General features: G+C 37.7%; 1 protein-coding gene across 1 annotated transcript in view; it reads right to left on the reverse strand.

The window, feature by feature from the left end:
* Positions 1-2,372: 2,372 nt before the first annotated feature.
* PSD3 (pleckstrin and Sec7 domain containing 3) overlaps positions 2,373-27,009 on the reverse strand; it is a 522,661-nt gene continuing 498,024 nt past the window's right edge. Inside the window, exon 17 of the mRNA XM_035003894.1 lies at positions 2,373-10,890. Coding sequence (XP_034859785.1) covers positions 10,675-10,890 — 216 coding nt within the window. The 3' untranslated portion in view covers positions 2,373-10,674. The remainder of the gene's footprint in view (positions 10,891-27,009) is intronic.

Below are 27,009 nucleotides of genomic sequence, written 5' to 3' on the forward strand. Positions count from 1 at the left end.
TGATCCATGCCAAGTAGCCAGCACAGTGCCAGGCACCTAAGTGCTCAATAGATATTTTAAATAATAGTATCATCTATCAGTGTTACTACAATCCAACTACCCACCTGAGGTTTCTCTTATTTTTCTCAATATTGCAACCTGCCAGACCACATCTCAACTACTCTATTGGCAAGGGATTTGTCTGTTGTGGCCAGCCTTGTGTGGAAAGCTCTCCCCTCTGTTAAGTTCTTGTAGGGTCCAAAAGTCAATCCTAGTTAAACCCCTTAGATTGCTACAGCACAGTTCTCATTTCCCTTCTACCTAAGACTCATTTGAACTTTTAAAACCAGTATTCCTTAGTTCTGTCATGGGTTAACCATTCCCAGTTCATATATTTCCTACACTTCTCATTACATTATTCATGTTTTTTTGCCATCCTGACTGATAATTTTGCATACCCTCTGGTCTGTTTACATCTCAAGTCGCAAGACAATTTATCTGGGTGTAGTCTCATTAGTGTAGGGCAGTGTGACTCACTTTCATACTTACATGACACAGAGTATGCCTGAGATGGTACCAGTGTTTTTGGTGGCTACATCACTCTGTTCACGTTAATTGAGCTTGCTGTGGATTACAGTTGGAGGCTTTCTTTCCTATGTGCTTGCTATCCTATGCAACACAAGGTCCTAGCTTGACCTTGTAAAACTTTTTTTTTTTTTTTAATAACCAAAGTGTAAAATCTTACACTTCAACACTTCACATTGTTAATTTGTCCCATTTCCCTGCCTGGTGAGATTTTTTTTTCAAATTTTGATCCTGTCCTTTAGTAAAATCATTCTTTCCCAGCTTTATGACATGTACATTTTTAATAAACACATTTTTTGTAGTTTTAGTCAAGTTATTAATTGAAATGTTGGACAGATGGAGCCAAAAGGCAAGCTTTGCAGCTGGACACTAAACATGCTCTTCCAGGTTGATAGGTATCCTTTAATTAGCACCAATCAAGTGATTACACACCTACTAATTGTATAACGTTGATATTTCACCATTTTGCCCAAATGTATATAAGACCACATTAAATTCTTTTTTAGGGCTCAGATATTTTTCTAATCTACTTAATCTTACAAAATAGGAAATACATGTAGTCTGAAATAGTTTGTTCTTGAGAATCCATGCTGGCTTGTAATATTTGTTGCATTCTTATCATTCACTCTGTAACTATGCCTAGAATTAATATCAAACTCACTAGTCTGCAGCATCCAGAACTTACACTCTTTTCTAATATTAGGAAAATATATGCCTGTCTCCAATATTTTCAATACGGCTTATAATTTTTCAGTAAAAATTGGGTGATTCAGCAGTCTCATTGGTAAATCTCACAGTACTGTGGAATAGTATTAATGTAGAGGTGAGACATTATTTAGAGTTGATAGTTTTTTCATTATATCTTAATTTGCCCTGGGTTTTAGCTTCTTCTCATGAGTGTTTCATCTTTTAATATTAATTTGTGCAACAAACGGAATACGACAAGATATATAAAACTCCTAGCTCCGGAGGACAGACAACTGGGCAATGAGGATTCATGTTTGTTTCTTTTTTAAATTGAGATATAATTGACATTATAACATTTTATTAGTTTCAGGTGTACAATATGATTCAATATTTATCTAAGAGGATTCGTGTTTGAGAGCCACACAGGGAATTTTAGTGGAAGCCAAGGGGTGCCAAAGGACCTATTTCCCCCTTTTTCCCCACCCCAAGCTATTTATTTCTCTGAGATTTACACATAACAGTTTTCATCTTTGCCAGGCATCAGTTTCATTCATTTATCAGCTATCTTGCTTCAAAAAGCCCAAATCCCCAAACATAAAACATTTTCTCAAATATTCAGAAGTTAGGTGATTAGGGTGGAATTTTATTTTTTCTTTTTCCAAATCAACAGATGTTATTTTTAACATTAAGTTTGGTTATGAGAACACAAATGTATACACTAGGCACCATAAAGCAGTGATCAGCGTTTGCATTTTAGGGCAATAATTAACTCTTCAGTCCCCTTACCTTGATAAAAAGTGTTAGGAGTATGGAAATGCAAATGAATTTTTGAGATTACTTCAAAACTTTTGTTCTTTCCCTGCTCAAAGCCTCCTGATGAAGACAGGCCTCCTAAGTCTCATCAACCTCTTTGTGCAAACACAAGTTTTTACAGAAGTTAATGGAGGTGAGTAAGAGCTAAGGATTTGACTTTCTTAACACCTTAATCAATTACCCTGGCCAAATCTCTCACTGTGGGGCTTGTGGCTATCTTTTTAATGCAAGGGGGTGTATTGTGTTGTTTTGATTTTTAAAGGTATTATACAGTTGCTTAAATAAGCAAATAAAAATATTCCCCTAAATGATTGAAATTTGTTAATTTATTTCTTTCTAAAGTTTGTACATTTACATATATCATGTACATATTTTAAATCCTTCGCTATTTTGCATGATTTCTGTTACATAAAAACCACTTAAATCCAATAGATTTTGTTGTTGTAAAACAACAAATTATCCCCAACTTATAAAAACACAGGAACAGTTATATTCATAAACATTTACACAATAGAGAAAAGTACTATATATATGTCACAGTTTCTATACATATCAGGGGACTCACTTGTCTACATGATTTAGGTTTACTTCAACAACAGTGAAATGGGGTAATATTTATATACAACTATTTTAATAAAAATAAAGCAATTGTAAAATGTAAACTTAATTTTCAAAATGTTCTCTAAACACTTTAACAATATCCACATAAATTACTGTTCCATTAAAAAGATGACCACCACAAATGCCATAATTTTCTAGGAGATGGCATTTCTTCAATCTGGTGGGTGATAATGAGGAACAGGTTTCCAGTACATAATTCAGTCCCACTAGCTTACCTAAGTCTGCTAATGCTGACAGTTTGGCCACTGAAAAGGAGTAGGCTGCTATTTTGTCACTAATTACTTTCACAATTTGCAGGGAGATATGGCACCAGGACTGCAATGAAACTGCCATGATTGGTGGAGATTAACTTTGAAGGTAAAGGAATGTTCCACACTGCCAATTAGTTTGAGTCACAGTAAATATAACCCAGTTACTAGGCTGGAAAAGTTAGAAGCTTGTTCTATATTAAAGGATACATAATACCACCCTTCTACCTGTCCTACAGTAATCAAGGCTGACAGTACTGGTTCTCCACTTGTATAAATTTTTGTTCTAGAAATGGGCTCCTAAAACCTGAGGTAGAAGAGAATGCAGGGAGGCATTTAGGCCTTTACCCAACAGCTCTCATCTGAACTGAGCAGAAATGTGAAGCAGTAAGTTTAGTGTTTCTTGACCCTTCCCACAGAACTGAAACATCATCCATTTCCAGAAATCTGGGTGCAAAGGCAAAGATATCATCCATCCCTGGTTAGAGTTCAATGTGACAGCTTGTTTCTTGCAAAGGCAAAATATATGGTCTTGGCTTCAGACAATTTTTAAAACACCTTTGTCATGTGTCACCCCCAGTGACTCAGTCACTCTGAGTTGGTATCTTTCCTCAGCAGGGTCAACCTGTTCCAACAGCTGGGTTCCTAAAGCTGGGGAACTAGCACTGAAATCCAGGATGTGCTTGCTGCTCAGTAGAAGCCCTAGTGGAGTGCAAGGCCAGAAGAGAAGCTCCTCTTTGCAGAGAGAATACATTATCACCCTCTGTAGTGCCCCAGTATTCAGGGGTCAGAACAAGGAGCTCAGACCTACAGTACTGTCCTTAACTAAGCTTTCCGAATAGGACTCTCCTGGGAGTATCTAAAGTCTTATCTAAAGTGTCTAAAGTCTTATCACAGGGAAATGGTAAGTGAAACCTCAAATTTCTCTCCACTAACCAACATTTTCAGGAATTGAAGTGAAGGTGCTTTTTATAACACTATTAGTGAGAGTTTAGCTCTTTACCCTGCAAAGGGAAATATATTTTAGCTAGGTTTCTTTTCATCTCCATCTTCACTGTCATTGCTTAACTGTTCAGCATACTTCAGAGCTTTCTCAACAGTACAGCTCAAAAGGGAGTGTGTACAATTCACATCAATGCTTCTATGGTAAATGCTTTGTTGCTTCTCTACTTATGTTTCTTTCTCAAAGTAATGATCTCCAGGGCAAGCAGCAATGCCACCCTAGAAAACAGTGAACATCAGCCTTCTAGAATGTCCCTATGCTACTGCGGGATGTTGGAGACCTACTGCTTGTGAATTATAACAAAGCCTTCAATTTGTGATATGTACGCCCTCACGTATTTGTTAAAAATCCAATGCTTCTCAAAGTCAGACAGTAGAGCTCAAACTCCTCCCTAGCCCTTAGAAAACATTCCTGTGATGCAGTTTCCACTCCCTTCGTTCATCACCTCTTCTACACTCTGGCCCTTTGTGTTTTAAGTTCCTATAACTTAAAGCATTCCCTACGTGTACATGTGTGCAAGTGTATGTACACATGTGAGAGGCCCAGATGTGTAACACTTACCCCTTACACACCTAAGGGGACAGTAAACTGGTTCTGAATCTCTCAGGAGCAGAGGACTGACCACATGTATGTCTACCTTAAATGGAAGGCAACCAGCTCATACACTTCCCCTACCAAGCCCCCTGACTTCAATTTGGTCTAATTAGTCTCATTCCTATAGCTTAAAAAAGTATCCTAATGGCATTAAAAATCAATGTGCATATATATTCTCTATACAGTGGATATTATTATCCATGCCAAATGGTTACTTGGCTTTATAACCTACATGGCTTTATATTAAAAGTCCAAACATTTCAAATGATTAAGGCCCAAAATGAAACTTTATTTTTGCTACTCCTTTTGTATATACTTTCTGAATCAAATGGATGCTTTTGCAAATCACTGTAATTTTTAGAAAGAAACACACTCTTGCAGAACAAAGACCCTGCTGATCAGTCACAGAGCCAGTTCACTGCACGTCAAGAACAAATTAGGAAATATGATATATTTGCAAAAATAGTTTGAGACTGTAGAATTACTAAAAAACTCCAATGTAACCACCAACACACACTACTACAGACTGGAGCCGAAGATTAGTCTCCCACCCCACAACTCCAATTCTCTGAATCAGATACAAAGAATAGGAGACAGTATGTTTAAAAATATACTGCACTCAACCACTCACTCAAACATACTCAGTTGCTGCTTTAAATACACCAAACATGCTGGTTAATATACATTTAATCTCTAATTATCTATTTACACACTGTAAGATAAGCAGTAAGCTCAAACAACTAAGGCCAGTGGCTCTTCTTTGGGGAGAGGCAGGAAGAGACCTAAGTATAAAAATATTAAATAAAGTTTTAGCCTGGTCCATAGTCTGCCCTAAAATTCTTTTACTTGTGACACTAGATGCTAATTTGTAAAACTGCAAACCTAGAATATAGTACCTGATCTTGGGAAGCCCTGATATACTTTAACATTGTAATATTTCTTTAAAGTAAAGAGGGTAAGGAGGTGGTGCTAGAAGAGTGGTTTGATCTACTGTAGAATAGACACAGGCACAAAAATGATATAGTGGGCACTTATTTAATTCTTCTGAAAGCTCTATTTTTCTGGACTAATTACAACAATAAAGAACGTGTGCTTTAAAGCATCACATTTTGTAATAAGCCCAAAATTGTCAGTTTGATTTTATGGTTAAGTGCTCAGAATACTGAAGTTGTTAAGACTGCATAGGATGCCTGTTTTTTTTTTCTTTCTGTATATCTCAAATTATAATGAGCTATCCCTTTAGTATCGTACACAGTACACTGAAATAGTTTCACAAAGTTAGTTCAGAGTCATTTTTGCCCTGGTGATTCAAAGATCAAAGATGGAATTTTCTAACATAAAATCTTATTAAAAATCTAATCAAAATATCATTTTAATTTAAGTTTAATAAAACAGTACCACTATATATACTCTCAATAACTGTATTATATAATCAACCCTATGAGGTTTTTACTTGCTTTTCATATCACACTGGTTATTAAAGATAAAAATAAATTTGATATACATATACCATATACTGATATACAGTCTACACATTGATACATATACACATACATACATACAACTATAAATACCCACAATACAACATTGGCAAGTGACAGAAAGCATTTTCTTTGATGTCTGACATACTATCTATATGAATATTCTCCAAAAGCCTGCAACACCACAAATACACACATAAATTACAAAGAATGAGCCACGGAGATTGAAGGAAACTGTATATACAATTACTTAACTTGCAATATTTTCTTGCTGTTGCATTCAAGTCAACAAACTATCATGCAGATTCAAGTATTTACTGACATTCTCTCTATGAAGATATTCTCTTTGCATGCAATGGGTGTTATTGTCCTAAGCAGAATGCTGCCCACTTGGGTTTTGGATACTATAGGTACAAAAGGAGAATGGCAATGGCTTTGGACTTTAGATCCCCTTTTAACAGTGAGACACTGAAAAGGAATCTGAGAGGAGAAGCAATGACAAAGCACCTCCCTATCACTTGTTGGAATTATTTTGTGGTGAACTACTGACTTGTAAAGTCCTCTATGTGACTTGATAGTGTAAGATGTCAAAAGGCTGATGGAGATCTGTTGACCCGAGGCCGACTAGTGGCTTGACCTGGCCTGGGAGAAGAGACGGCCAGAAAGCTTTGCAGCAAGGTAGACCCAGAGACTCATCTGCCTACAAAGCTGATTGATCTTTTTTTGTCAGAGTAACTTAGATGCTGAGAAAAGCAGATGCTATTTAAACCCAAACTCACACTATTATTCATTAACTAAACTCTACTTTTAATAAGTCCTAAGATGCCACTTTGGTTCTTTGTTTAACAGTGTTAATGTTACAATCGGAAAAAACTGTCATTTGAAAAGTGAAGAGATTGTTCGCTGCTGAAATTAAGGAAGGTAGCTACCAACGTGCTGAAAACTTGACCAGGTCCATGAGCTAAGGTACAGAAATTTGGACCTACAAGGCTCTGAAACTCCCTGTGAATTCTGGCTTAAAAAAGACTAACTGATGACTACAAGGAAAGATGCCAAAGGAATTCAAAATCCAATGACAACTAACTATACTCAAGAAAGTCTTGCTAGTAAGACAATAGAGAAACTTCTAAAAGGTCAAGTTTCTTCCCATTGTCTACAAATTAGGGATAAAGGCAGAGAAGAGTTAAAGCTCATACCAAATCAGGCCCTGCCTTACCTAAGAACAGCTTTTCAAGCTCTTTATATCAGAAGGAGTAGCAGGCCAGGGCCAGCAGAAAATGCTCCTTCACTGCTGGTTATATAAATTCTTCTGCAGCCTCAGAAGTTCTGTGGTTTGGCCACAGGGTGATATACAAACTCAAGAGCCCACCTCTAGCTTGGCCTTGGAAAGCCAGCCAATTTTGCTCTTCCAGAATTAAGTCCCTCATGTCACTCCTGACTAGGACACAGTCCTCATCTTCTGAATTAGGATAACAGAGAAGCCTAGAGGGTCTTGCACAGTTGCTTTCTACCTTCTTTAACTAAGATCGATAGGCACTACAGTTCCACCACAGGACTCTCCTACACATTGGTTTTACTTATGATTAATTAAAATACATGGAAGTATTGCTTGGTTTAATTAGGCATTGCTAAGAGTTACCAAAATGTTTCTAAAAAGCGCACTTCAAACAATGGCTATAGCCTGGCAATAAAATGAGGACTCTGCATGCTAGTAGTTAAGTCTGATTGCTAACAATGGATTTCTGACACCTCTTGTAAAAGTCAACATGCGAGGTGGGGGAACAAACCCCGAAAACACTTAAAGATTTTATACATGGGCCACTTCTATGGTCAATTTTGCAATAAGACTATCACCAAGGTGTTTTGATGGCTATAAAGATTTTCTGTACAAAAAATAATACTAAGTGTATTTATGTGAAGGAGAATAATGATTTATCACATGGAGAGAAATCCCAAGGCTCCTGGTGCTGAGGTATGGTGAGGAGTGGGGATGGGAAAAGCGGGAGTACCTTCAGAAGGAAAGGAGGAGGAGAGGCCCCCTGTACTGTGAACTAGGCAGCATGCTTGGAATAGCTGTGAAAGGAAATGTCTTCAATTTCTTCTGACTAGATACCACAGGAAAGAAATTATCACGAAGGAAAATGTGGTTGGCTATGGGAAGACTCCGAATCTAGTCAAATCCGGGGCCGTTTCCTCCTATTGGAAACACTCTTGGCCTGCTAGATGCACTGACAATAGATAGGGCAGAGGTATTCTCAACCCATCCCCTGCAGATGGGCAACATCATGCCAGGGCAATCTGGGATCCTGACTGACAGAAAAACCTTTTGCGGTTGTTTTTAAAGAGAAACTATGCAAACATAGTATACAGCAGCTTCAAAGTGTCCTTCTCATCCATTTATCTATCTATTAGCATATACAGAAGTTCCTGTAGCTAACATTAGAGAATCATATAATAGGAATAATGCTGTAGTGGTGCTGATGCTAACTAAGCATTTCAGAACTACTCTAAATGTCAGAAACACTGCAGCAAGGTACCATTTCATGTCTATTATATACTGTAAGTAAAATACACAGAGACATTCTATATACACAGACACAGTCACACTGTGGACAAACACATTCAAGCCAATCAGGGATGTTTATTTTTCTTTAGTTACTGAAGCTCAGAGATGATATAGTCTAGGTATTTCTCTCTGCTTGGTATGAATATCTAGGCAGAAAACAAACAGGCTAATTGTTCAGATTTGAGGAAGAAAGATGATTCCCTCATGGAAATCTTGGATTTGGTCAGAAGCTACAAAAATGAATCAGGTACACAGGGCCATATTGGTAACTACCCTGTTTGTTTTATGGTTTTGGAACATAAATTTAGTCATTGCCTTTATGTAAACACAACAGAGGGTTAGAGTGAATTCTTCAAAGGTGTGGCAAAATACTTATCACAAAGCAAGCAGCTACAACCATAGCGTGGGGTTTCTCTTTTCTGGGCACTAGCAAATATGGGCATTTATATAGGTAAAGGAAATAAATGTTAATAAATAATCTTGTGATTAAATGCTGGTACATCAGAACAATATGCCACCAGAAACCACCATGGTTTAATAGCAGGTTTTCTCTAATTCACCAGAACCATGATATTCATGCAGAGTCCCTGATTCTTTGGTCATAGTACCTTTAACTAATAACTAGAGCAAATATGTATGGGAGGGAAAAAGAGTATTCAAAGTGATTCCATTAGTTCTGAAATCATGGAGAGTATAGCTTTCAGGATCACAAAGTTTCAAGATTTCAAAATCAAAGTTCTAACTCATAGAGGGCTCATTTTTCACTTTTTCTTCCTCTACAAGAGAATGTGCTGTTTATCATCCTAAATTGCAAAGGGACCATCACTGGAACAAACTCATTACTGTAAGGTTAACAGAACTATTTTGAATAGGTAGAAAATAATGATTTAAAATAAAGTACTTATTTTTAGGAGAAAGTTCAGTAGTAGCAGAGTGAATTGGCTATCAAAAAGACTGAGATCAGAATAAAATAAGTAACCTTGCATCTGCAACCAGTAGATTCCTGTTTTCCAACCACAATTCATTCAATTTATTACTTTCAGATTTATTTTAAAGAATCATTGCATTGCTGAACCGCAGCTTTTTCCTGTCTTACTTTGTTTTGATTTAAAAAAGAACAGAAGAGGTTCCATTTTCAACATTATTTTGTTAGGAAGACCCCAATATTTTACAAACAGGAGATAACAAAATGTCTGAAATAACCTAATTCCTGAATGGCAGGGTATTGATGATAGAGATGATTCTGGATTCCTAGTCTAGACCCTGGGAGTGAGGTAACAATTTCCTGCACACCGACCACATGCCTATTGCTACAGCTTCTCAAGAGTTGATTATTGCCACTGCCCTTTACGAAACAAAATAAACTTGGTGTTGTCTTTCCACAACCTTCAATGGCAAAAGATTCCACTTCCTCTTTCCTTCTTTGGCTGAAATGAAATCAACACTTCAAGGAAGCTAATGCACTTCTTAAGTTCTCCAGTCCTCCGATCTTCACACCTCCTATCCCTGCTTCCAGCAGGGTCAGAACTCAACAGTAAGTGCAAAGATGTATGCACACCTGCATCACAGTAGAACATCTTGATTCCCAGAATTGTTATTCTTAACTGAATTTCTGTGAGTGCTCAATTTCACCTCTGTGACTGAGCAAGATTTCACATATAAAGGCTTGTATTAACTCTGGCTAGAATTTGCTAAACTACCAAGTTTGTCCAGTTAAATGTTTCACAATGAATTAAATTTTTTAACCTTAAAAAAGTGTAACAGCTGATTTGAGAATACATAAAACAACTGAGAAGAGGGCAAACAAGAAAAAAAAAACAAAGGAAAAGTGACACGCAATTCATTCTGAAATCACAATCCTTTCCCCCTCACGAAAAAGGTGCATTAGTCATCAAGTAGCAAAAAAATCATCAAAGCAAAGAAATTAAGAGCAAAGAGACAATCAGTACAGAAACTAACAAAACTATACAATAGAAAAGGTTACTAATGCACCATTTAGTCACAGACTGTTTAAAAATATATTCACGGGTTTACCAGAAAGATCTTGAAAAACTCTATTTTGCTCCATGACCAGTACTTCCTGGTCACAGATGGATTCTAAGTGACTTTTTGCTTAATGCTTGGTGTTTCAGGTCGGTGATCTTTCCTCTCTGACACATTACGCTTGACCTTGGCTGTTACTGGGGATGAATCCGGGTTCAATGAAGGACTTGAATGTGACTTCTTCAGTCCTGCAGCCTCACTTTCATTGTTACTCAGGAGCTCCTTGCCTCCTTCTTTTAGAATGCTGACATAAGTTTCATAACGGGTTTTCTGGAGGGAAAGTCAGAGAAGAATGGTAGTCAGTACACTGTTCACAAATGCATGGAAAAATCATGCTTCCTCAACATCCAGGGACAAGAATGGTAGAAGCTGGAGGAGCTATAACCTCTGATTGTGGGCAGTCAGATGGCTCCTATGGTACAGTCACTTGAGCATCCCTCACATGACTACTTGAACCTCGCTTGGATATGGTTGTTTACTCTCTTTCCTACTCCCTGTAATTCTACAAAGACTTAACTTGAGGAATCAGTCTATGGTGACTCTACTCTCCAGTCCCCTACAAGACCACAACACTTTCTAGAAGCTGCTCTGGGTTTCCCACCATTGCTTTTCTGTTAGGATTACCAATTTCTCAGAGTACTATAGCTTCTCATAAAACTTCAAATTATATTCCGATGTTTTTCTCATACTACAAAATTTTTTTCTTCATCAACTATTTCCTGAGTATCTCTTATGTTTTAAACAGGTCCTTGATTCTCCTACCTCTGTGTATCTTTGTCTAAAAATAACTGAAAAGAACACTGCAGAGATTTTTTTCCCCCCTAACCCTAATTGGTGCTTTTTTTGGTTTGTTTTTATCTGGGTCACTACAGAATGTATGTATATATATCTTGCAAATTACAGATGGGTCTCAGATTCTTGATTTGATAGATTCTAGTCAAAATAAGCCTTTCACCATACTGCTTTGACACAGGAAGCATTTATAAAAAGCCTAAAGTGTTTTATTTTTAAACAAAATGACATGTCAGTTATAAATTATCCCAACAAAGGCAGGCAAATTCTGTTATGACTTTTACGGGTTTTCCTAGTTAGATTGAAATTTTGTATATCTTAGTTTCAAGTTAAGAATTATGATGTTGAAGCTATTGGAAGTTACTCTTTCAGGATGTTTTGTTCAAAAGTGGGAAAAAGCTGCTAGTAATTAAGCTTGCTCTGGGTTTGGTCAGTATCTATGTGGGGATGTCAAGCTTTGCTTGATGATGATAATGACATTTATATGGAGTGCTCATATGCTAACTTCAGGTCATTAATACAATAATCATGTACATAATCAGTAAATTATTATCCCTGTTTTACAGTAAAGGAGATAGAGGCAGAGAGAAATCCAAAGTCAGAGTTTGCAAAGAAGATGGGATTTAAACTCAGGAAATCTGACTCCAGAACCCACTGTCTTAAGATATATTTCCTCAAATTCTTAATCGCAGGAAACAAACTGAGTGTTGTTGGAGTGGGGGGTGGGGTGGGAGGGATGGGGGGACTGGGTGATGGACACTGGGGAGGGTATGTGCTCTGGTAAGCGCTGTGAATTGTGCAAGACTGTTGAATCTCAGATCTGTACCTCTGAAACAAATAATGCAATATATGTTAAGAAAAAAAAAAAAGAAGAAGAAGAAGAAGGTAGCGGGAGGGGAAGAATGAAGCGGGGGAAATCGGAGGGGTAGACGAACCATGAGAGACGATGGACTCTGAAAAACAAACAGGGTTTTAGAGGGGAGGGGGGTGGGAAGATGGGTTAGCCTGGTGGCGGGTATTGAGGAGGGCACATTCTGCATGGAGCACTGGGTGTTGTGCACAAACAATGAATCATGGAACACTTCATCTAAAACTAATGTTGTAATGTATGGGGATTAACATAAGAATAAAAAAAAAAAAGTAAAAAAAAAAAAAAAAGAATCCCTAGAGATCTCTTCATGCCACTCACTGAAAAGTAGACTTGTAACTACATAGGAAGGTCGGAAGATTTCAAGCTACAGCTGTAATGTAGGTCTCATTTTCAGACAACTGGATGCAACTGCATAAATGTCCATCATTTAGGCCCTATTGATCCAATATTTTAGGGAGTATTTTTTTTTCTTTAAAAGTAGGCTGAAATATACTTTTAAAATACAATGAAAGGTCTAGCATCTAACAATGATTTGACATTTAAAAATGGTACCTTAGAAATGAAATGAAATAATTTAATCAACTCCTTACTCAACCTGACACTAAAGCTCAAAATCTAAATCAAAGTCAGAGCTTCCTGACAATACTGTTCAAGAAAACCATCACTGACGGGAAGGCTGACTGAAACTTAAGGAGAATCTATTTTAATAGGGATAATCAGTTCAAGAAAAGAACAAGAGTAGCAAATCTGTTTTGTCTTGTGAATCTACATTGCTCTACCTGCCTCAGGAAAAGTAAAGGTGCAGATGTCTACCTTTTATGACAAAATTAATGTATCAAATAAATCAAATTTGCTGAAAAAAAAAAGGATATATTTCCTCACTGGATATGAAAATATGTATATGTATATTTTAGGATGACCACTCTGACAGACGCTGTTGGTTTAGCCAATTAAAAGGCATTCTCAATCCCTCCTATTCCTGTGTTCCTCCCACTACAAAGGTTCCTCCCACCGTAAAACGTGAATACCTCCCCAGCCTCTCTTGTAGCTAAGATGGGTCAGGTGATAGTCTTGCCAATAAGCTGTAAGGAGAAAGCTATTGGGGAGCTTCTGAGAAAGTGCTTTTGCTTTCTGATAAAGGGGCTGGGCTTTAGAGGAGAAATTACTGGCACAAGCTGCCTTTCACTTTTATTTCTTCCTTGACATGGATATGATTGCCTAAACTGCACGCCAAGACATAGGGCAGTAGGCAGAAAGATAGAAGGACCCGATACTAGCTTGAGGAAAAAAGGGAAAGACAGAAAGAACGTGGGTTCTTGATGATACAATGAGCTGGATCCAACTCTAAGACTCCCTACTATCTCTGAATATCTTGTTAGTATGAATAATAAATATTCTTAGAGTGTAAGCCACTCTTCATTAGGCATTGTCAAATGCAGTTGAAAGAATTACTAACTGATATACATTCCAAGTTTAATAAAGTAACAAAATAAAAGAATGAAATACTAAGCTTATCTCAGAAAGTTACAAAAGGGCTTAATAAGGGCATTTGCTAATAAAAAATGTCATGTTATCAATATTACACATTAGTCAATGCATCAGTGAAATCAGGGCACTGAACTAGACAATATCCAAAGGGCATACTAGTTCTAAAGTCCTATTCATTCTAAAAATTTACTATTTAATCTGTCTCTAAACTGCCTCGGTGGCAAGATTAAAGTACAGGAAGAACTACTCCCAATATGAACAACCTTTAGTAAAATGATCCAAAGACAGTTTAAAAATAGATTCAGAAAGCCAGTAGAAGGCATACTATTTCATGAAGCTGGGGCATTTATACAATAAAAGGGGTACGAAAGACAAATTTTTGAGATGACTTGAAAGGGGACAGAATGAAGGTGATAGGGCCAATTTTCTACTAGTCTTTGAAGAAAATGATACTACTGGGAAAATTCATCTGAAAAATACCATTTCAAATACTCATTCTACAGCTTTACCTGTAAAGCTATTGTCTCAAATAAATTACATCAGTGTGTCAGTCAACAAACAAAAGGAATAGCACTGAAGAGTGGAAGCACATGAGTTATCAGATTAAAAGAAAAGACAAAGCAAAGCAAAGAATGAAAGGGGACCAGAAAATGAAGTGTTCAGTTGTTGTTAAGGGAAATAAGGAAAAGGAAACCGATGGGTGGTTTATAAACTTCCAAATGGCTGTACTCTGTTTCTGTGTTAAAAAGGTTTACAGGGACAGAGGCTACTAAACCCAGTGATGCAACTTTGCTTTTCAGCCTTCTCTAAAATCAAACTAAATGCACATTCAAAGTATTTTAGGATATCTTTACTCTTAGAATATAGTGGGTATTGGTTTCAGCCATATTCTTCTGAGATTATAGATTCATCTAAATATATAAATCATCTCTATCTTTGAGGCTTAGGGCTAAGAAAAAAGATGGTCTCTGAGTAAAGAGAAACAGCTCTGAGTGAAGCCCTGAAGAGCAATGGAAATGAACGTAACTTTAAAAAGTCTCTTCTTGGGGCATCTGGGTGGCTCAGTTGATTAAGTGTCTGCCTTTGGCTCAGGTCATGAGCCCAGGGTCCTGGGATCCAGCCCCATATTGGGCTCCCTGCTCAGGGGGGAGCCTCCTTCACCCTCTGCCATTCCCCCAGCTTCTGCTCTCTGGCTCTCCCTATCTCTCTGTCAAATAACTAAATAAAATCTTAAAAAAAAATCTCTTCTTCAGGGAAGGAAAAATAAGATAAAAACAGAGAGGGAGGAAACCGTAAGAGACTCTTTTGTCTTTTTAAATATTTGTTTATTTGAGAGAGAAAGAGAGAGTGGGGGAAGGGGCAAAGGAGAGAGAATCCTGAAGCAGTCTCTCCACTGAGTGCGGAGCCTGATGTGGGGCTTGATCCCAGGACTCTGAGATCGTGACCTGAGCTGAAATCAAGAGTCAGCTGCTTAACTGACTGAGCCACACAGGCACCCCAAAGACTCTTAATTATAGGGAACAAACTGAAGGTTGCTGGAGGGGAGGTGGGTGGGTGGGGGGAGTGGGGTGATGGGCATTAAGGAAGTCACTTGATGTAATGAGCACTGGGTGTTATATGCAACTGATGAATCACTAAATTCTACTCCTGAAACTAATAATACACTATATGTTAACTAAATTGAATTTAAATAAAAAAATTTTAAAAAGTCTCTTCTTCATTGATACCTCCTTTTACTCTCCTTTTTTTGGGGTGAGAAAACCATACTTCTTTCTAACTATGCAACCATGTGGTATCTTTGGAAGGGTTTATTTCCTTTCTTTCTTTTAGAGAAGACATGATTATTATCTCTTTTTCTAAAACCAACTGTGAAATTTAAGTTTGAAGTAAAGCTGGGGGAGAAAGGAAGATGGAGGAATAGGAATATTCTGAGCTCACCCCCTCTCAAAAAACACACAAAGGTACAAATACATGTAGTGCAACTCTGAGAAAGATCTAAAAACCAACAGAACTCTTCACAGCTTAAGATAGGAAGAAAAAGCCACACAGAGAAGGGCAGGAAGGGCAGAGATATGGTCAGAACTAAACCCTTAACAGTGACCCACAAGTGGCAGGACTATTATAGAAATGGAGGTCCTCCCTGAGAATTGTGGGATTTAGCCCCTAACATTGTGTACTTCCCCCTGGAGGTGTACACTGGGAAGATGAACCCCTATAACATATGGCTTTGAAAATCAAGTGAGTCTTAACTCTGGAAGAGCCAGAAATAGAGACTCCACTCTTAAAGCACTTATGCACAATATCACTTGCTCTGAGACCTAGCACAGAAGCAGCAGTTTGAAAGCACTTGAACTATACACAAAGGACATTTATTGAATAATTTTAGGGCATGTGCTAGAGGTTCAGGGATTTATAGGAACTTTTTCTAGGAATGGAAGTGTGGGCAGGTGCCATTTTTCCTGCCCTCCTTCAGCCTAGCAGGCCTGATTGGCAGGTGCCAGTTCTGACATTCTCCATCTACCTTGCTAGCCTCTTACTCCACCCTGTCCAATCTCCTGCCCTGGCAGGTGCTCCTCCAAAGCAGCTCTCCACAACCCCTGCAATACCTGGCAGGTAGCATTAGCCAGGACGAGTGCCCCTCCAAAGCAACTACTGGCCCAGGGAGGGGTACCAGCCCTGCCCACCAGCAATGGTCACTTGGGCCTTGCAGCCAGCCACACCAGGTGCTAATCCTACCTCCAGTACACTTGTAACTGGGGGTCACACCAAGCCTCACAGCCAGCCACAACAGGGGTTATCCCCACCCACCAGCATGCCTGTAGCAGCTGCAGCTGGACCTCTCAGCTAGTCCTACACACCAGTACATCTGCAGTAGTCATGACCCACATTGCACAAGGAGCTAGCTCTACCTACGAGCACTCCTGAAGCTGTGTGGCCCAGTTGCAACAGGAGAGCACACGCAGCCCACATAGGGGACACCCCTAGAGTGCCTGGTTCTGGTGATCAGGGAGAATTGTTGGTCCCCACAGGATACCTTCTATATAAGGCCACTACCTCCAAGGGCAGGAAACATAACTGACCTATCTAATACATAGAAACAAACACAGAGAGTTAGACAAAATAAAGAGACAGAGGAATATGCTCCTAATAAAAGAACAAGACAAAACCTCAGAAAAGGAACTAAATGAAATGAAGAAAAGCAATCTACCTGATAAAGATGCTCATCAGACTTGGGAGAAGAGTGGATGAACTCAGTGAGATCCTCAACTAAGAGACAGAAAATATTAAAAAGAAACAAATCAGACTGAAGAGTACAAAAACAGAAATGAAAAATATACTACAGGGAATGAACAGCAGGTTAGAAGACACAGAAGAATGGATCAGAGATCTAGAAGACAAGGTAATGGAAATAATCTAAACTGGACAGCAAAAAGAAAAAAGAATTTAAAATAAAATGAGGATAAGTTAAGGGATCTTTGGGACAACATCAAATGTACCAACCTTTGCATTATAGGGGCCCCAGAAGGAGAAGAGATAAAGTGGCAGAAAACTTATTTGAAGAAATAATAGCTGAAAACTTCCCTAACATGGGGAAGGAAACAAACATCCAAGTCCAGGAAGAGAACACAGCTGCAAACATGATGAACCAAAAGAGATCCACACCAAGACATACAATGATTAAAATGTAAAAAATTAAAGATAAAAAGGGATCTTAAAAGTAACAAGAGAAAAGCAACTAGTTACATACAAGGGAACACCCATATGACTCTCACCTGATTTTTCAGCAGAAACTTTGTGGGTCAGGTTGACTAGCCACATGAGCAAGTATTATCATGTCTGGTTTAAATGATTCCCTTCCTGTGGCTAGGCATATTGACCTCCTCGATGAAAATCACAGTTCTGTTAGCATGAAAGAAGGGGCTGCTAGGGAAGCAGCAAACAGTGACTGCATAACACATAACATACCAACTTCTTTGGCCAACATTGACCATTTGAACATGATCATCACGTTTTTGTTCTCTAAACTGGTATATCAGATAGTTTAAATGCAATTTATAAATACACTCCCTGTTGATTCTCTGCTTGCCTTACACAACAACTTTAACTTAGCTTTATAGCTGACATACAATATTAGTTTCAATTGTGCAACATAGCAATTTGATATTTATATATGTTACGAAATGCTCACCATGATTTAAGTATCATTAACATCTGTCACCAAAGTTTTATCATTTTATTAACTATATTCCCTCTGTTGTACTTTATATCCTAGTGACTTATAATTTGTTTGTACCTCTTAATCCCCTTCACCTATTTCACCCATCCCTATACCCCCTACCCATCAGACAACCACCAGTTTTTTTTCTGTATTTATGATTCTTTTTCTGTTCTGGCTTGTTTGTTCTTTTGTTTTGCTTCTTAAATTCCACATAAAAGTGACGGTGTCTTTGACTTATTTTACTTAACATAATACCTTCTAGGTATTATGTTGTCACAAATGGCAAGATCTCAATCTTTTTTATGGCTGAATGATACTCCATTGTCTGTGTAAATTTACATTCTTTATCACTCATCTATCAGTGGACAGTTAGGTTGCTTCCACACCTTGGCTATTGTAAATAATGCGCCAATAAACATAGAGGTGCATATATCTTTCAAATTAGTGCTTTTGCTTTCCCTGGAAACTCCATACTGTTTTCCATAGTGGCTGCACCAGTTTTCATTCCCATCAGCAAGCAGTACAGGAGGGTTCCCTTTTCTCTACATCCTCACCAATACCTGTTATTTTTTGTCTTTTTGATACTAGCTATTTTGACTGATGTGAAGGTAATATCCCATTGTGGTTTCTATTTGCATTTCCCTGATGATTAGTGATGCTGAACATTTTTTCATGTGTCTGTTGGCCATGTGTATGTCTTCTTTGGAAAAATGCCTATTCAGGTCTTCTGCCCATTGTTTAACTGAATTGTTTGTTTGTGGTTTTTTTTTGAAGTTAAGTTGTATGTGTTCTTAACATATTTTGGACATTAATCCCTTATTGGATATATCATTTGCAAATATCTTTTCCCATTCTTTTCATTTTGTTGATGATTTCCTTTGCTGTGCAAAAGCTTTTTATTTTGGTGCAGTTATTTTTGTTTCCCTTGCCTGAGTAAACATATTCAAAAAACTGTTGCTAAGACCAATGTCCAGATTTAATGCCTGTGTTTTCTTTTGGAAGCTTTATGATTTCAGTCATTACATTTAAGTTTTTATTTTGTATACAACTTAAGAAAGTGGTCCAGCTTCATTCTTTTGTATGTAGTTGTCCAGTTTTCCCAAAACCATTTATTGAAAAGACTGTCTTTTCCCCATTGTATATTCTTGCCTCTTTTGTTGAAGATTAATTGATCATGTAAGTGTGGATTTATTTATGGGCTCTGTAGTCTGTTCATTGATCTACACGTCTATTTTGTGTCAATACCACACTGTTTTGATTACTACAGCTTTGTAGTATATCTTGAAATCTGGGACTGTGATACCTCCAAGCTTTGTTCTTTCTCAAGATTGCTTTGGTCATTTGGGGTCTTTTCTGGTACCATATAAATTTTACTATTATTTGTTCTAGTCCTGTGAAAAATGCTATTGGTATTCCAATGGGGAATCCATCATATCTATAGACTGCACTGAGCAATACACATTTTAACAATTCTTTAACAATTAATTCTTTATTGTATTCCAAATCTTATTTGTATCATTCAATTTCCTCTCCTTGGTTAAATTTATTCTTAGGTCTTTTTTTTAGTCTTTTTGATGTAATTGCAACTGGGAGGTTTTTTTTTTTTTTAAATTCTCTTTCTACTAGTTTGTTATTAGTGTACAGAAACACAACAGATTTTTTGTATATTATTTTTGTATCCTGCAACTTTACTGAATTCATTTATTGGATCCAGTAGTGTTTTGGCAGAGTCTTTAGGGTTTTCTATATACAGTATCATGTCATCTGCAAATAGTGACAGTTTCACTTCTTTTTTACCAACTTAGAAGCCTTTTATTTCCTTTCTTTGTCTGACTGCTGTAGCGAGAACTACTAATACTGTGTAGAATAACAGTGGCAAGACTAAGAATCCTTGTCTTATTCCTGATCTTAGAGGAAAAGCTTTCAGTTTCTCACCACTGAGTACCATGTCAGGTGTGTGTTTGTCATATACGGTCTTTATTAAGTTGATGTATGTTTCCTACATATCCACTTTGTTGGAAGTTTTTATCATGAATGAATGTTAAAATAAGTTAGAGCATGTCATCTCTGCTCAAAATTCTTCAATGGTTTCTCATCCTTAGAAATCCTTCCCAACCTCAAATCTTTAAAATGGCCTATAAATTGCAATGCCTACTTATTGCTGTTCGCTGCTTTATTTTTCTCCTTAGTACTTCTATCAGACTTAAATTTTACTTATAAAAAATTCTGTTACTCTTTCTCCTGCCAATACTAGAATGTAATCACATGAGGTTAAGAACTTTGCTTTTGCACAGAGAAAACACTGAATAAGTGTTGAATGGAAAGAGAGAACAAATACTAAAAAATAAAATTTCTCAATAAAACTTCACATATTTTGAACTCTCAATACGGAAAATCCTAGAAAAATTAAAATAACATGTATATAAACACAGAAGTAGATGCCTGATGAATTCCTAAGTCAGTAACCCATGGGGACACACTTAAATCTTCAGTGTTCTACCACTCGCATGCTTTCCAGAATAACATGAAGGGCTGACCCTGTGGAGCAGTACTGAGGCGCGTGAGACTTGTTCATATTCTTCCCATGTCCACATCTACTTGGCCACAGTCATCAAGATGACATGCAGTGCAATGACAGCCAGGCTGCTGTGCTTAAAACAGGGATTCCCTTGGGGTGCCTGGGTGGCTCAGTCAGTTAGTGTCTGACTCTTGATTTCAGCTCAAGTCATGATCTCAGGGTTGTGGGACTGTCTTGCGTGGGGCTCACACTGAGCGTGAAGCCTGCTTGAGATTCTCTCTCTCTCTCTCCCTGCCAGCTTGCACACACACACGCACTCTCTCTAAAAATAAATAAAACTTAAAAACTAAAAAATTAAAAAAAAAACACAAAAAACAGGGGTTCCTCTCTCTGCAGAGAGAGAAGAGTAGTTTATATCATATTTTTGAGGTTCCTAAAACATAAGACATCTTTCTGAGCATCTCATATAGCAGTAAGTGAAGACCCAATTTTTACTACCCACTTTGAGCTTAAAAATAAATTGAGAAATGGGATCATTGTACACAGACTACGGTGGTTCTTTATTTGGATAGTTACTAGATCTCATTTTGACATGAAGAGCAGCTTCTACATTTACCTTCTAACAAAAGCATCCATTATAAAGATAAGAATTTTTCATTGGTTATTTATATCTGAATTCCCCTGCCTGATCATTCCTACATGTAACTTACATGTAATGTATTAGAATCACATTTACCCTTGGGTAAATACTTCAATACTAACTGAAGAAACTAGACTCCCTGGGTCTGAGAGTAGTAGCCTTGTCACTACTAATACAGGAGGGAATCTGCTATTGATAGTAAACAAATAATAACAATATTAAAATATTATACCTTATATTCATAACCAGATGGTAACAAAGGGAAGAAGAAACAACAAAAACCTGAATGTTTTAGCTAATATAATTTCATGCCACAAAGTAATCACTATGCAAGAATTAACACACTCCAGGTAGGGCAAGTTAAGAGTGAGATGGGATATAAAAAATGAGTGAGGGCGCCTGCGTGGCTCAGTTGGTTAAGCGACTGCCTTCGGCTCGGGTCATGATCCTGGAGTCCCGGGATGGAGTCCGGCATCGGGCTCCCTGCTCAGCAGGGGGTCTGCTTTTCCCTCTGACCCGCTTCCCTCTCATGCTCTCTGTCTCTCATTCTCTCTCTCAAATAAATAAATAAAAAAAAAATCTTTTTTAAAAATGAGTGAAAGGCATTGTGGCAATGAAAAGACTAGTCTTAGGGTCAGGTGGCCAGATGTTGGCACTGCCACTATTAAGTATGGCATTTGTTTACTTTCCTAAATTGTTATTCACTCTTTGTTATGTAGCACATTCAGGTTCATTTCTTTCATTAAGAAGGGCAAAGAAAATTTGAGAATAAGAAGATGTACCTCTGGGACAATTTGCTGCCTTTGGCCAGGTTACTAAAAATTTTGTCTTAGTCTCTGCTGATTCATTCTCAGATCAATTCTAGAAAATGTGGTAGTTGTATGCTCAGCTTCCTTCCTTAGGAACTCTCCAATGGGTGCCTGGGTGGCTCAGTCGTTAAGCATCTGCCTTCGGCTCAGGTCATGATCTCAGGGTCCTGGGATCGAGCCCCACATTGGGCTCCCTGCTCCGCGGGAAGCCTGCTTCTCTCTCTCCCACTCCCCCTGCCTGTGTTCCCTCTCTCGCTGTGCCTCTCTCTGTCAAATAAATAAATAAAAATCTTAAAAAAAAAAAAAGGAACTCTCCAACAGTCTGAATAGATTTCTAACAGTCTAACAGTCTAACCTTATCCACTATCAAAACAATTTGAGATGGGATTTTACGAAATCCAAGTCCAATAGTTACTCTCTACAGAAAAGCTTCTAAACATTGTTTTGGTGGCTTTGTCCATTCAGCAAGCTCTCTCCTTTAATTTCCTTCTTAAGATTTGCTATTTTCATGAAGACTTCTGTGACCATCAAGAGCCAAAGACAATTCAAATGCTAAATGGCTTCTTTTCTGCTAAAATAAAATTCTTTCTTCAGTCTGTAACCTCTTGACTATATTTTTGTTTTGTTATATCCGTTTATTAAAAAGTTGGTCTTTAAGCACCTATAACAATGCTTCTTAATATGTAGAAGAAAAAATCCCTTTTCACTAGCAGCAATGCCTACTAGGGAGGAACGGAAAACACCATGTCTAAGGCAAGCAAGCTGTTGCTGAGGTTGAATGTTAACTACCTACTAAAAGAAATAAAAACAAAACCAGAAAAAAGAAAAAGAAAACCAACCCAACCATTGATAGTACTTGAAAAGAAGTTTAATCACATCCACATATAAATTTACATGCATTTGACTGAACAGTTTCTTTTCTCTTGAGCCCTGCATACTATTTATTTCATTTAACGGTACACTATCTCCTTCTGTTTTCTGATACATGAATACAATAGTAACAACCTGAATGAAAATAACACTGTGCAGGCAATTTTAATTTGGTACTGTCATTTGCGTTCAGACCTTACTGCTCTAGCAATCAAATCCTGAATATATTTCCTCCTGACATTTCCTTTCTCATGCAGGAAGGGTAAAAGGTCATTTCAAAATGAAATGAGAAGAAAACCAATAATGTCATGTACATAGCAAAACGCTTTTGCTCTTAGATTTCTACGCTGGGAAACAAACTAAAAAATAAAAAGAAGCAAACAATACAGGAAGGAACTCTTGAAGTAACTGCTTATTCAAATAAAGACTGTTCATTTCCATTTTGCATTGTGTGGAATAGTGGCAGAATTGATTTGCAGACTTTCTCCTTGACAAGCTGGCTCATCTACCACTACCTGCTAACTTAAGAAAGCAATTACATTCAAAGCAGCTTTCTGGAAGTTCTTATCTGAAAGCTATGCTAGGACTTACATTTTTAAAAAGAAATTTTTAAAATAATTTTTTCCCCTTATCTACTCCCATATTAGGCCTCCACATGCAGTGGTTAACCCACTGCCTAAATATAGCAAATATACACGTTTTAATTTGTATATTTGTATTTGTGGCTTTCTGGGAAAATCTGAGGAAATGCGAATTCCATTTTTTCATTTCAGTCTACCTCTCGGCTCTATTACTCTCTAAATGAACTTTGTGGCCTCTACTTTAAAAACTTTAAAACAAAAAGCTTGCTTTTGTATAATAATATAAGCAGAAGGGATCAAAAAGCTCTACTATATACAAAAAGGACTGGATTTGTTGAGAGCTTTACTGCCTCCATTCTTTTGCCTTTGGCCCTCCCAGACCAAAGATTCCTATGGCATTCGGTCTTTGCTAGGTGGCAACTCATCCCGACTTCACTGCCGTGAAGAGCTCTTCCATGGGCTTTTTAGGGAGAAAGGAGAGCTGAATGGCCATCAGTGGACCTGCTACTGCTCTCCTCAGGGCCTGCCTGGCTGCCAGCACTGGGGAGGCAGATCCCCTGCAGTGCTTTTTACCTTTGCAGGACACCTCCATCTTTGTGGAAAAGGAAAAGACTTGGGTTGTTAAGGAGAATATTCCTGATTCCTGCTAAACACCACTACCTCTCTCATTCTTTGTTTTTAGCTCTCAAAACCCTTTCTATAAATCCAGTCTGTATTTGTATACAGATTTCTATCTTAAAAAATTAAACTCAAAATTCTTAATTTAAAAGTCCACAAAGCTCACTTAGAAAATAGTACACATTTTGTTTTCTCAGTGGAAAATTCAAGAAATGAATTGTTTAGTTCCAACCCACCAATGGGGCAAATTCTACAGAGAACTGTCACCCACAAGGCTTCTGACTCTGGGAGCTCCAGTTATGCCTATTCCCAATGGCCCCACAGAGTTTGGCCTTGTGTAAGGGTTTTGACAGCAGCGAAGTATAAAGTTAACTATAAAAGAAAATTCATTCTGGATTAATAGGATTAAAAAGTTCGCTGTTAAAAAAAACGGAGAAGATATTGTCCTTTGAAACAGAGAGCTACGAAGTCAGGTTTCTACAAGCTAAGGAATTTGAGCTAGAGAAATACTATTTATCTATTTCTATTATCTGGACAAATGACTAAATTTAACTCTTTTTTTTTCCTTTTTAAATATTTTATTTATTTATTTGACAGAGAGACAGCGAGAGAGGGAACACAAGCAGGGGGAGTGGGAGAGGGAGAAGCAGGCTCTCTGCTGAGCAGGGAGCCCGATGCAGGGCTCAATCCCAGGACCCTGAGATCATGACCTGAGCTGAAGGCAGATGCTTAACGACTGAGCCACCCAGGAGCCCTAAATTTAACTCTTGTGGAATAAAAGTTTGTCTCTCACTAAATTTTTCCTTATGGAACTCATCTAAAACAAAATTTTAGTTTGTTATAACATTTTTATAAAAGTCATGCTCTTAATCTTTTGGTTTATATCTTGTTAATGCTTCTGATTATATTGTAATTCCCTGAAGTCATACAAGATATCCCTCAGCAGCACATTCCCAGAGTCTTCACTACAGCTTGTCACAGACTCACAGCTCCAAAATGGCCAATGCCAGTCGTAAGGAGACAGGGTCAGGAAATTTTTTAAAGAGTTGGATCTGAGGCGGCTTTGAAAGACCTTGGCTTTAAACTACCTTCCCTACTAATCTTGCATGACATTTCATCCCTGAGATTTATTAATTGTTTTGAGCTAAAAGCATTTTTACACCTTCTGTATTCTCAGTTCAAATGTCCCTTTAAGGGTAATACCATAAGCTACCATCTTATTATTTTTGTGTCCAATTTTGAGCCTGTCTCTAAAGCATCTTCCAAATAGTGGAGTAAGAACACTGAGCAACCGGACCTTGGCTAAATCCCTTGATTCCTGCAGGTTTCAAGTTCCACATAGGGCACTGAAGGGAAATGGAAAACAAGCCCTGGTTTACTTAATTCACAATTTTGCCAAAGGCCAGATCTGGTCAGGGAAGAAACCTGTTGTGAAAGCACCTTGTACATTCCTTGGTGTGTGTGAGTCACACCTCAAGGAGGAACACAAGTAGACAAATTATTGAGTGCGCCTAAAAGAAGTCTATGACATGAATAGAACCAGTTTCTAGTCTTCCAAAGAATGCTGTGCTGGAAGTTCTTATAGCAAACATCACTTGGTTTGCATATGGTTTTTTTCCTAATATTTCCAGAAATAAAATTTTAAAAAACATTTTACATTTTCATTTTAAGTCTACTGAGTGATTTTAAACTAGATATACCTAAAGAATCTCAATAGACTGTTCCAGCACCCCACCCCAAAAACCTCTTCATCCAAGATCAGGTACTTAAATTTTTAAAACTCATATCAAAAGTGTAAGATTCTTCTAGAATACAATAGGAAAAAGTCTAATTTAGTTAGAGATAAAGTACTCTGGGTAAAAATAAAAAAGCAAAACCAAAACACACACCCTCTTTTCACTGTTCTGATTCCAGAGATTAGCCCAGGAAAGTATTTAGCACCAGTGGTCAGCAAACTAACAGATGAGATGGGGTGGGTCATTTACCAAAAAGTCTACAGGAACCAGAAAGGAGGTGATTCACATTGTTTGCATGAGAACTTTGTGAGGGAAATGTATTCAGTTTTCTCCTACCTCAAAAGTTACTGATATGAAAAAGGACACTACAAGGCTACAGGCAACATCATTCACACCAGGTGGGCCTCCTTTTTATTGTATTCCCAACCAGAAGTAATAATCGAAATATTAAACTACTGGTACGGCAATAGGCAGTGCTATGTCAGAATGGAAACCACTTGTAAACCATCCTAAAGCTTTATAGGTACACAATAGCTGCCTATCAGCTCACGTTCCACCTCTTAAATTAACCATAAAGTTTACCCAGGCCTGTTATTAGACCTCCTAAACCTTACCTGAGTTTTAAGCAGATTGCATGGTTTTATAGATGCGTAAGCCTATACAGTAGCCATTAGCCTAAGGTAGCCACAGAACATGTGAAATGTGGCCAATCTGCATTGACATATGTCCTAAGTGGAAAATAAGCACTAGGGATGCCTGGATGACTCAGTAGGTTAAGTGTCTGCCTCAGTTCAGGTCATGATCCCAGGGTCCTGGGATTGAGTCCCGCATCGGGCTCTTTGCTCAGCAGGGAGCCTGCTTTTTCCTGGGCCTGCCACTCTCCCTGTTTGTGCTCTCTCTCTCTGACAAATAAATAAAAATCTTTTAAAAAAAAGAAGAGAAAAAAGAAAATAAACACTAAATTCTGAAGACTTAGTAAGAAAAAAAGAATGTAAAATATCTTAATATTTTATATTGATTACATGTTAAAATGATAATATTTTGGATATATTATGTTAAATTTAGAAGTCTTATTACAATGAATTCCATGTGTTTCCTTTAATTTTTAAATGTAGCTATTAGATATTAGATATTGGATAGTACTGGTCTAGATCTCCTGAAATCCCCAAATCAAAATATTATTTTTTTTTAAGATTTTTATTTTTTTTAAGTAATTTCTACATCCAAGATGGGGCTTGAACTCACAA

Source organism: Mirounga leonina, unplaced genomic scaffold (genome assembly GCF_011800145.1).
Source record: "Mirounga leonina isolate KUSES-001 unplaced genomic scaffold, KU_Mleo_1.0 Mir_128, whole genome shotgun sequence".
Taxonomy (NCBI): domain Eukaryota; kingdom Metazoa; phylum Chordata; class Mammalia; order Carnivora; family Phocidae; genus Mirounga; species Mirounga leonina.